Below are 12,816 nucleotides of genomic sequence, written 5' to 3'. Positions count from 1 at the left end.
GCTTTTTGCTAACTGCTGAGGGGGTGTTTCCATTTGAAAAACCCTGAAAAGAACACAGACAGGCTCACTCCTAAATTACACATCTGAGGTAAAACCCAAGGTGACTTTAATTTCTAAAGAACTGAGGAAGGATTCTCAGTAATTTTGCTGAATCTTGTTTTCAGTATCGCTATACTTTAGGTGAAGCAGTGAAGTCGTACTTGTAATGAGCTGACTAGTTCGACTGACCTGTCTGACAGCTTGCCTCCTGATTATATCACCATTTTTTTCAATCATCCATCATTAAAACTAGTCAGAGGCCTTAATCATCTAACAGCTCACACTCTTACTAAGCAGATCATTGTGGCTACCTGTGCTGACATCACTCCAACGTCCTCCTACAATTATTCTGCCTGTGCAAGCTGTCTTGAAATTATGCCTGATTTTCTGCTATGATTCATATTCATGGAAATATGTAATATGCATTTTTACTGTGCAACAGTGAAAGACCTCTTGCATACTTATTCAGATTGATTTGGGGAGTGCCTTCAAGAGCGGCGCCTTTTCCTGCCAAGTACCATTGTTGTAATAAATGGTCTTAAATTCTCTGACATAAAATGTCCCTGACTGAATTAAGTGTTAGATAGAAATTTACAGTTTCAAAAGCTTGTATGATCTGAGAAATAGCGGTAATAAACCATAAAAGTTCACCAATATATAAAAATAAAATACTAAAACAGAAAAGTTTGCTGTCGTTGCTTTGAACCAAGACAGCAGAGGGGAAAAAAAAAAATTGACTACACTACCCAAAATGCAGTGTGCGCCATGTCTCAAAGGGCCAATAAAGTGCAGCGTTTGTTCTGTTGTGGCAGTTAGTGGGTGAGAAATAGTGAGCAAGAGAAGCAGTGTGATTACAGAGCAGTAAAGCGAGTCTCAGTCGACCTAAAATACACATAGGGCCCGTCAATCGCTGGCTGAAAAATGAGGCTCACCTTGAAACGACAGGGGACTCGATTCGCTGGAGCATTCAGTGCTCTGTTGCCACTGCAAAGGCATTGGTATGCACTCATTCACACACATGTTCACACACATACACACACACACCTTTGTTCTACTATCCCTGTGAGGATAGTCACTACAACATTTACATGCATACTAATTTTTCTCCATTATTCAGAATGTGACAATATTCTGAATTTGAAATGGGTCATGAAAACAGCATATTCCTTTAGTGCTTATTCTGAATGTAGCATTTTCTGATTAAGACATGTTCCAAGTCTTAATCACAAGTCCTCTTGCCTGTTTACGATGTGCTCTGTAGGCTGGGATCAAGTTGCATGCATAAAAGAAAAGCACATGTTTCTGGTCAGAAGGCAAAACAAACCTACATCTAAACATTATTAAAGACTTGGATATCAACAGGTTTTTGGATATGCACAAAAATCGCAATGCCAACCTTTTCATGAAGTTGCTTGAATGAATGAAAAAGGTTGTGTTTGCACAGCAGGTGTAGCTGTCCATTTTTCCATATAATCAGAGTATGCACGGCTGCATGTCAACAGGAATATTAGCTGAATATTCATTTTTTTCAGCCATGTAAACAGCTTTGAAGAAACATTGTCTTTTTTAGAATAAGGACAATAAGTGAAATATTTTGTGTGTGTAAACATTGTCACTGACATAATGCATTCCCCAGTCCTTTACCCTAACCATCACAACTAATTGTAACCTGAACCCTAAAACCAAGTCTTTAAAAAAAGATGCCTGTACCTTGAGGTCCTCATTTTTTGTTCCCACAGTGCAACCCATTTACATCTCAACTAGTCCCATACCAACAATTTGTCACTACCCCTCAGGGTCTGATACTGAAGCACAAGGTAACCTTTAGCAGCTGTATCTGACAAGGCCGGAAAGCCTTTTTAAAACCTGCTTAACACGGTGAAACTGTCACACTTTGGGTAGGTTTTAGGAACATGTTTGGACTTACAATGAGAATATTATGTTCACGTCACTGAAGCAAGATGAAAGCCACATGAGAAATATAATGTCATGTATCTTATGACTTTTATGACATTTTGGTGTCACATACAAATCCGGTTTCCTGGGTGAAAGCCCTGTGCTTGTTTGAGCCATCCATCTATCCCACCTCTGCCATATGCTGACTTTTCCCCTCTTAATGTTATGTCAGCTACCCAGTGTGCCCCATACAGCCACAGATGGGTTTACATTGAAGTCACTTGAAAAGCCAGGTGCATCGCTTTACGTCTCTTAAGAGTACTGTTCGTATCTATATGAGTTGATGAGGCACGATGACAAATTGTAGGTACGTGACGAGTTGGGAATGAGACCAGGCTACGCAGTGACAAGAGTCCCTATGGATTAGTGTGAATTCAGCTTTAAGTCCCCACAAGAGTCTAAGAACGAGGAACACGCACACACACCTACACACAAACAAACAAACAAACACACACGCACACAGACTGCCTGTGTTGTAGACAATTCTTGAACAGCCCGAACCCACCAACTGGTAAATTAAACTCATTGCATGTATAAACAGATTTCATAAAAAGCTGCACCCTGTCAAGAAACTCCCTGTTGTGTTTAAAGGCTGTGTGTGCTTGTTTGTGTGTGTGGTGACAGATGCTCAAACACACTTGCAGTGCGTATTGATTACTGGCAAGCCGCGTGTGCGGTTTCCCAGACCTCCTCCTTCCTCTCTTTTAAAGTCTGTCTCTTCACGCATCTCCCTCTCCTCTTTGCTTCTCTCTTTATTCTTTAGCAAACACTATCAGACACTTTTGGAGATTTCAACTTAGGAAAATGAGCCTTTACACCTCAGCCTCTGACACACACACTCACACATCACTTTCATCATCTTATTCCTTCTCCTTCATCTGTTCTCTCTCCCTTATCCCTCCACCACCTCTCTGTGCCTCCCCGTGTTGCTGTCTCCCATGTTCTCCTCTTTTTGTCGCCTCTTCTTCATCCCCCGGCCGACAGCGTTACCTCCCCTTTCCCTCCCTGTTCATTTTGCACAGCTAGAGGTGCGATGTGGGTGAGAGACTACGATTAAATATAGAGAAACAGAGGGAGGGGAGAGAGAAACACACACACAGCAAATCAAAGACAGCATGACAGAGATGGAAAAGGGGGTGGTGAGTGGGAAAAGTGCCACAACAAACACAGGTAACGATGAAAGACGAGAGCGATGAGGGGAAAGTGCTATCCGATGAGACTGGGAGAGAGACAGTCATGTGAATGAGGGAAAATGAATTCTGAGGATGTGGTGTCACTTTGTCCCTGACAGCCTGCAGGTCAGAGGTGAGGAGTGAGTGAGACATGATATGGTAGGCACTCAAATATACAAACACTCACACACACACACACACACATACAGATAGGGGGAAAGAGACAGAAAGTTTGCTGCAGCAGGTGCTCAGGTGTCTGGTGATGCTTCTAGTGGAAAGACAAATGCTTGGAAATGAGCTGCAGTGAAATTACCTTCAATTGACTTAGCCTGAATCCCAAGGCAAACTGCTTGACAACACATATACACACTCAAACACACACACTTTAACATATGCACGCACATCTGTGGTCTTTACTCTCTCTGTTGCACACACAAAAACCGTCTCTTTCTCTCTCTCTCTCTCTCTCTCTCTCTCTCTCTCTCTCTCTCTCTCTCTCTCGTTTTCTCACTTTCTCCCCCTCTCTCTGTTTCTCTCAGGAAAAATATCATCATCATCTGCAATTTCTTTTTGCAAACAACACATCTCAGACCATTTCTCATCCACCCAGTGGCTGCAGCCTGCTTTGCAAATAGATTTCATACACACACACACACACACACAGAGGGGGACAGAAGACACCATAATCACACACCAAAAAGAAAAAAGTAGAATTACTGCCTCCGCCAACCAATCAAGTCATAGTTTACAACCATTTCTGTCCAGACTCATATAATATATGTGGTGAGGGTTTGGAAGGGATTTAAGTGCATTTTCTAGCAATTACATTATTCCAGTAAATAATTCCCAGTGAAAAACATGTTGTCTTCGATTAGAGACTATTTATACAGAGCAGTATATACGACTGATGGAGAGCTTCTTTGCAGAACATTGTGGCGTCACAGTGAAGCTGACCTTTGACCCTCTAGATATAAAATGTCATCGCCTCATTATTTTATCAGATATGTGCAAAATTTTGTCATTTAGTGTATGAACACTTGAGTTATAGACAAAAACATGTTTTATGAGTTCACAGTGACCTTGAAATTCTAAACAGTGGACCCATGAGTCCAAGTGGACATTTGTGCCAAGTTTGAAGAAATTAAAGTATTCTTGAGATATCACATACACAAGAATGGGATAGTCATGAGGTCACAATGACCTTGACGTTTGACCACCAAAATGTAATCAGTTCATCCTTGAGTTCAACTTGAAAGTTATGCCAAATTTGAAGACATTCTGCCACAGCGTTATTGAGATATTGCATTCACAAAAATATGACAAACAGGTGAATAGACAAGCTGAAAACATAATGCCTTCAGTCTCAGCTGTCACCGGTGCAGAGGCATAAAAACACAGAAACCTAGAGGGATATGTCAACTCTGGGTCAAGACATGCGTGGTCCACACCAGGGCAACGGTTGCCACAATTTCCATGGTGACCAGTCATAAACACTTTGGGCTGTCAATTATGGGTGACCCCCTGCTATCTCCCAGGCAATGTGGCAGTCCTCAATCCAAACACACTGTCACGATATTCATATAAATAGCAGCAATATGTCACAGAGGCCTTTGATCTATAGTGCTGTATGTTAAGACCTCACATTTCAAAGCTCCACTGTCTGTCAGTGGATCTCTCCAGCACAGTTGCGCACCAGGAACTTTGTCATGAGCACTAACTGCAGAGCACTATGTGACACTGACTGTTGTCTCAGAAAACATGCGGAAAAGTTTCATAAAACAGACCGAAAACAGTCTAAATTTAAACTGTTCCACATTCTTAGCCGTGGCCCATGGGCTGGCCCACCAGCATAATAAACTGAATTCACTCTGTATTAATATTTAATGACCTTAAATGAAACCTGAAATTCAAAAGAGTCTGACAATATTAATAACACTTGCTGTCAGGGAAAAGAGAATAAACGGGCTAAATGTCATTTTTTTAATTCTCCTCATGGTGTCATAACAGCGTACGACATCGGGCTTCAGAGTGAGTTGATATAGGTCACTCGGAGCATTGGTATGAGTGAATGTGTGCATGACTCTGATCCTGAATACATATGAACCATAAGTGCAGCAGTCAGGTGCATCGCAGTCGGTATGAGTCAGTACCTGTCCAACACTGAGAACATATTAACTGCCACAGGGCCACTGCTGACGGCAGGCAGCTGCTGGAAAATCCTGAACATGAATCTGTTGTTTGCCTTCGCTTTCAAGACAAGCTTCCTAATGAAAACTTTTTTTGTCTGTAATCTCATGTGTTCTTAAACAAATAGGTGAACAAGGCCATATTTCATTTATTTTGAAAAAATATTGCACTGTTCCAACCTTGACCCTATGCTGCATGGATCTGTGCTGTGATGTTGTACCAGCTGGCACAAAATAAGCTCTTTCTCTGAAAGCTCTGCCAGCTGGTTTAACAGCAACATCGACTGAATGAAAGGACAACACTGTTGTGAAGATAGGAGAAAAAACAAACTAAGAATTGATGGAGACATAAAGAAGATTTCAGTCTGCTGAAGACGCCTTTGACCAGCCTAATTTCACACACAAATTATCTTTTGCGACCAGTCATTTGTTTAAACAGACATCTGTTGGAAAGCAGCACCAGTGTCCAGGAATCAACAGCAAACTGGCTTCCCGAGTGGCACTGAGGAATCACAGTTGAGCTGGAGTTTGATTTAAATGTAGATGGACAGAAAGAAACATGCAAAATGTCTGACCTGGATCATTATCATGTATAAAATGTATTAATTCATGTGTACTGTGCAGAGACACTTTGAAGTCACACAATGATTGCATACGATTATAGACCACAGTACTGCCGCTTATCTTCAGGAGCTAAATGTACGCTAAATGCATCAGCTTAAATGACTGCTAATTCTTAAGTTTTAGGTTTATGTATAAAAGTGTGTAAACATAAATACAATACTTGGATACTGTATAAACTAAATTACTAAATTTAATTCCTTTGTTTAAAAACCTCCATGTAATCCCCTATCTATGTCTTTTTTCTTTGATGTACCCTGCCAATATGTGCTACTGAAATGGCACAATTTCCCCCTCAGGAAAAATCTGATATAATATTATATTGCCCCAATTTTATCAGACTCTTAGTGTCATAGTGCAACATTAAAGTATGCTGAGTCAGTTCTCAAGTGATTTGAAGTGACTGAGATCAAAAGGCTAATTTTGCTTCCCTCCCAAACAAGCCAAAACATTTTGACCAAGCATATTTACACAAAACCAGAAAAGACTTTAACATTATCTAGCTACGCATAAAAGTAATTTTTCTGCTTAACCAAAATGTAAAGGATACCTTTCTACCCAACTGAAAAACATGAAGATGGGCAGGAACAGTGTTGCAGAGCTTGTCATTATGCTGAAGTCATTAGACAGATTCCCAAACCGCTTCTCTGAGAGATGTCAACGCATGATGCATCAGTTTACACACTGCTGTAGGAGGCAAACAGCATCATTTGAAATGTGTCACACTGTGTCATCGTCGCATAATAAAAGACCGTGGCGACATCTGTAGTCCTAAATTTCAAAGATTTATTGACCACGCTCCTTGGGTGAGTGTGCAACTTGCAACTTTATAGAGGCATATGCCATCACCCCTTAAGATATGTCTAGTCTTGTCTGCTGCCTCAAGAGAAACAGTTTGATGAGATATAGAGTTTTGCCTCTGTAACACCAACCCACCTGCTGGTCTAATAAGAGGTTGATAGAGTTCTATTGATCTGGTCAGCGTGTGCGTTCAGTTGAGGTCAAAGCTTTTATATGGTGCTTTACGTGCCTAATGTCTGTGTCTTCTTGGCAGTTTGAACATTTATTCCCTGTTGTCCCAACTTTCTTCTGTTATTTCTCTCATTCATCGCCTCTCTCTTTTTCTTTCTTTCTCCAGAGCAAAGCTGCAACACTCAGAGAAGCCGTCCAGCTCTTCATCTGTGGGCCGCTGGTTAGAGACTGAGATAAGCCGTGAAAACGATGTCCAATCAGAAGTAGCTGAAGTAGTAAGGAGGCCATTAACGGAAGGACATTGAGAGTGCATCGCCTTATTGGATATCGAATTCCTCTCACCAGCTTTCAACCACCTCACAAACACACAAATTCATCTGGGTAAACAAAACCTGGAATAATTCCTGCTTTCTATTGGATATAATCCCACTGACGCTGGCTGATGTCACCGCTCGTCTCCATCCCGTTCAGCTCCCCAGGGGGCTGAGCCGACCTGTGGAGGAGTATGGGCAGGAGGGTGGCTGACCCAACCAATCCAGTGCCTGCGCTGGGGGTTCCCCTGGCAGGGGGGCGATGGGGCCCGCTGTGCAGCGTCGGGGTGCAAACATCTCCCGGGCTGCGGACTCTTCCCTCCATCAAACGACACGGCAGCCAGCCAACCAACACACACCGGCCTCTCGCCATGGCAACAGACAAAACAGCGACAGCGGAGACAGCCGGAGTTATCAGAAGTGACAGCAACACTCTGCCGGTGTCCAAAGAGACATCTCAAAACGAGATCAACAGCCTGACACAAGACGACATGGGGTCACAGGGGTCAGGCAGTGGAGTTTACTGCCAGATTAAAACTATACGGACAAACCCCAAGGACACAAGAGCTAAAAGGACAGCTCGGTATACAAATGGCAGCGTGGTTGCCTCTGACGCAGTGGGAGGGGTTTGCACTGAGGCCACAGAAGGTAAGGAACCAACTCACGAGAGGAGGCGGGTGCAGTCTCTACGTGGGGAGGGCCATCGCTCCGTTTTAAAAATGGGGAGTGTTTGTACGACCGTGCATGCCACCCCACCACGGCCCTGCCGAGTGATGACGACCTCTCCGTCCCGCTTGTGTGGGACGTGTGGGAGGAGACGATCGCAGATTACACCGTGCACAGGTGCATGTCGAAGGAGGGCTGTCAATCAAATCACAGCCAGCCAGACTTTACCTAATCCACCACGAACACCTTCTACTGCGTCTAACCAGTCAAGAAAAGAGTGTGCTCTGGACTCTGGACAGTCCTACACCAAAAACACAGACACATCAAACACGTCCACGCACACATCAGTAAAGCCTTCTCAAATACCACAACTGTCACACACTATACCAAAAACACACAGCTCACATTCCAATCATACATCAACACACACTCAGAACAAAAGAAAAGATTTAAAGCAGCAGACAAGGCCACATTCTGCAGACTTTACGCATTACAAGGACTCAGCCACACAAACAACAGACACACTCACGCACAACAGCACAGACACGACCACAGCTACGATGCATACACAACAAGCGCACACACCATCTGCAGAAGCAACAGAAACACACTCAACTGACAAACACACTAAAACCCAGCACGCTAATGAACCCAAGCGCACATCAGTTCGTACGTCTTCTAAACGTTCAACTTCTTCCCTTCACAATGACTCAAAATCCACAGACACCCCACCCCTCCCACCAAAAAACTCCCCTAACACCACTTCCTCTTCAAAACCGGCCACACCTGTAGCCCAAACCAAAAACTCCCCGGAGATGGCAAATATTCCCAAACAAACATCCTCAAACCGGATCAAACTCAAGGACTACGCGAAACAGAAGAGCAAATCATTTGACGACCACACTCTGCCTTGTAAGACTCATATGAAAGCACAATGTAACGGGGCGCCGGGAGGATTGCTGGGCGGACAAGCAGGGAACGCACCGCGCGGGCTGGAGAGGCAGCTGCAGAGTGTGGAGGAGAACCTGCTGTCCAATCAGGAGAAGATCAAGGTGCTTCTCAACGTCATTCAAGACCTGGAGAAGAGCAAGGCCCTCAGCGAAGGGTAGGAGAGGGGAGTTAGGGAGGGAAAACATTGGGAGAGAGAAGGGTAGATGTAAGAATATGAGAAGAGGAGATAGGAAAAATCAAATGAGAGAAAAAAGAGACTGCAAGACAGAAAGCAAAAACAAAGATAAGGATGAAAATAGAGATATGGGGTAAAGAGAAAAAAGATCAAGGAGAGGTAAACATATTAATGGCAATAGCAAGTGCTTAAGTACAAGTGTGAGAGAGTGAGCTAGAGTGATAAAGAGAAGAAAGTGAGGGAGAGAAGAGGGTGTCAAGGGAGTGCACACGATTAAGAAGAGACTATATTTGAGTTTTTATAGAAATATATACCGACAGGCTTTCAAGTCCATGTAATAGATTTTAAATGTCAGGCAGGCCAGTGGAGAATTGCTGTAGTGTATGTGTATGTGTGTGTATGTGTGTGTGATCCAATCCTGTAGGGATATATGATACCTGCCAGCCTGTAGTCAAGGCCAACAGATCCTTCCTCTGTCCTTTAATCTTATATACCTTATAGGGTATGTACTCCCCTCAGTAACAGTATCCCAGAGAGACATCTTCCTGCCCACCAAGTTGAACTAATCAGTTCTTCTTTCTCTCTACCGCTAACTCTTTTATTTATAAAGCCTCCTCTCCTGGGCCTGTATTACAGACACTTCCTAATTTGCAGATCCTATCTTAACTGTTTGGTAACCGTGGAAATTAGGGTTAGGACCTGACTTAGGAAAAAACCCATTACAGATGAACAGTTCCTTAGTCAATGTTCCTGCTCTAACTTAAGATAAGTGTATTACACAAGCATCCTAACTTCCCACAGTCACAGATAAACTCTCCTAACTTTGAGGTAACAGTTACGCTGTCAGAATTTTAATTTTTCCACCTGTAATAGTGGCTAAATACCAGTTTACAGACAAAGTGTTTCTCTTAGCTCAGTTTGTGTTAAATGCCTATCAGCAGAGCACAAGGTCACTTTTTATTTGACGTGTTAAAAGATACAGTGATGTGCCTTAGATATGCTCAAGGAATGTGATACAATTCTAATAAGCAGGTCTGAGACCTCAGTATTTGATTTGACATTGTCATGCAGGACCTTGTTTCTTTCGCTCTCTTTGTATCTCGGTGTTTGCTCCTGACTTGTCTTGTTTTGTTGTTTGTAGAGTCTTATAAGCCCATGAAGGCTGGGCACCTTTTTGGTGCATGACACTTTGAAAAATAAATTACCTTACCTTACCTATTAGCTAACTTGTGGAAACATGAATGCTCCTTTATTGCTTTTTACACAATAGATGGCAGTTATGGTTGTGACTGTGTCTGCTATTTCAGCCCTCTGTCGTCTTTTATGGCAGATGCTATTTACCACTCATCACAGTCTCTTTATCGCTGTGAGTTTGTCCCTCTTTATCACTAAAATAAGGGGGTCAGTATGAATAGCTGCTGTGTGCCTGTTTGTACCAGAACACAAATTGACACTCCATTGTTCTTCATCTCCCAAGTTAGCATTGTTGAAAATATTCCAAAAAGAACATATTTGGATTTTCCTATAGACGTAACCAACACCTCTAACTCATCTGTCCTGAGGTGCTCATCGTTTTTTTTGTAAGTTTCAGTTTCAGTATGTATCAATTACAAAAAAAACCAAAAAAAAAACAGAAAAGCAGTGTCTGTTGCTAGATGACAGACATAAAAAATAGTTAGGCTTTGCTTCTATTATACCAAATTGGGAAAAATCCAAACTTAGACCCTTCCCCTCTTAACTTAGGACTTGAGTTGGGAGGTTTTGCTAATACAGCCCCTGCTCCATACCCTTTGTTTTTCTCCTCTTCACGCATCCTATTTGGCTTTTCATAGTCACTTTATTTCAATCAACACCCTCCCCTTTCTCCGAGGCTCTTTTACACACTTCAAGCTACTCTTCCCTTTCTCTTCCTCTAATTTTGCACCTATCTTTCCTCCATTCTTAATTAATACCTTTTCTTTCTCATTATCTGTCCTTCTTTCTGCACCTCCTCACATGAATCATGTCTGCAACTACCAACTGTGAATCATTCATTTCCCCTCCCCATTTTTTGATCTTCTCCTCCTCTCTGCCCCAACAGCCTGTCCATCACTCTGCCCTGCTGTCATGTGCTAGCTATCACTCTGTTTTGTTTCCCTCTCCCCTCTATTCTTACCTCCTCATCTTCCTCCTTACCATTTCACCTTTACTGTCAGTATTTTTTCCTCTTTCAGCCTCCTCTCCCATCTCCCCTTCCTAATCTCACAGGCCCATTGAATCTTCTCCTCCCAAACCAATTCCTTACCCTTTTGCCCCATCTTCACAAAAATGAACTACCATTTACGTGTTTTTACTCCCTCCATCCCTCTTTCTTTCTGCTGGGGTGTTAACAGATGTCTCTGGCTCCTGACTAATCCCTATCAGATTACCTTTGAGAAATGCAATTAATGTTTAAGCTGCACAATAAGGCTCCTAAACTCAGTGCACATGCTGTCCTGCCCTGGGAGTGTGACTGTATAAGATTATGTATTCATTCCCTTCCATGTGTGTGTCTGTGTGTGTGTGTGTGTGTGTGTCTGTGTGTGTTGGTGTGCTTGTTGTGAGGATGCTCATGCCACATGCTAAGTGTGACAAACAGGTTATAAAAGGGGTAAAAAGGGAGACAGGGAGAGACTGAAAGGGAGAGCAATTTAGAGAAAAAAACATAAAAAGCGAGAGAAAAGTAAGAGAACCAGCGAATACGAGGGGCTACATGTATCTGATGCTGTGCCAGAAATACTCTAAGTGGGCCGCTGTGATAAAAGTGTCGGCTGAGCTGAAAGGTTGTTGCTGTGCTCAGCTTCTTGTTTTCTCTTCTCTCCTGAAGCAAATACTTGTCCTCTCTTGCTGTTGTTGTCTTTGATAAAGACCGGTTGGGGAGAAAAACTGATGCCAGTCACACGGTCTCTCTCCATGTAATTAAAATGTCTATTTTATCAACATGAATCAACTACTCCCTCATCTACACAGTTCAGTAAAGGGGCAGCCAAAATATCTTGGCAAAATAAAGCGTTTTAATTACATGACAGTCAGCACGAGCTTGTCGGATGTTTTTCTGTTTTATCTGACTTTATTTTCCAACAACTCTGTAATCTTGTTCAACCTTGATAACACAATTTGCATGTGTAATCATATTTTCTGGAATGTTAGTTTTCAATCTGTATGATGATAGTTAGGGTTCAAAAACAACAAAAACAGAATCATTTTTTATATAGTTATATTCAATCAAATACAGCACAAGGACAAGATATTTCATTTTCAAACTGATAAACTTTTTTTTTTTAAATAATTACCCATTCTGAATTTGATGGAATTTACTAGACTGGCCTGCCTGCAGTCCAGACCTGTCTCCCACTGAAAATATGTGAAATGTGTGAAGCACAAAAGACCACAATGGAGACTCCAAGCTGTTGAAACACTGAAGTCAAGTATCTAGCACTTTCAAAATCAGTTCCCAAACACTTACTGACTGTTGAGAGAGTGATAAAGACGCCCCTGTCCCAGCTTTTCTGGAGTTCAGAATTCAGAGTATATTTACAAAAACCTGCAAAGTCTATCAGTCTGAACATTAAATATCTTGTCTATGTACTGCATTCAACTGAATAATGAATAATAATGAATAATTCTAATGATAATCATTGCATGCAGTTTTTTATTTACATTATACACAGCAACCCAACTTTTTTGGAAATGCGGATATAAAAAATTTGGCTCCCAGACACAGTCACTGCCAACAATACTTAGAGGTA

General features: G+C 42.2%; 2 protein-coding genes across 2 annotated transcripts in view; one reads left to right on the top strand and one right to left on the bottom strand.

Annotated features, from left to right (window-relative positions):
- dock2 (dedicator of cytokinesis 2) overlaps nucleotides 1–12,816 on the bottom strand; it is a 135,446-nt gene that overhangs the window by 48,725 nt on the left and 73,905 nt on the right. The window lies entirely within an intron of this gene.
- insyn2b (inhibitory synaptic factor family member 2B) overlaps nucleotides 1–12,816 on the top strand; it is a 29,389-nt gene that overhangs the window by 6,475 nt on the left and 10,098 nt on the right. The window contains exon 2 of the mRNA XM_084719136.1: nucleotides 7,113–9,028. Within this exon, the coding sequence (XP_084575262.1) occupies nucleotides 7,452–9,028 (1,577 nt within the window). The 5' untranslated portion in view covers nucleotides 7,113–7,451. The remainder of the gene's footprint in view (nucleotides 1–7,112; nucleotides 9,029–12,816) is intronic.

This window comes from Lutjanus erythropterus, chromosome 5 (assembly GCF_056507025.1).
Source record: "Lutjanus erythropterus isolate fLutEry1 chromosome 5, fLutEry1.hap2, whole genome shotgun sequence".
NCBI classification, from domain to species: Eukaryota; Metazoa; Chordata; class Actinopteri; order Lutjaniformes; family Lutjanidae; genus Lutjanus; species Lutjanus erythropterus.
Note: the sequence above shows the minus strand (reverse complement) of the source record. Positions and strands in the feature narration are given on the sequence as shown.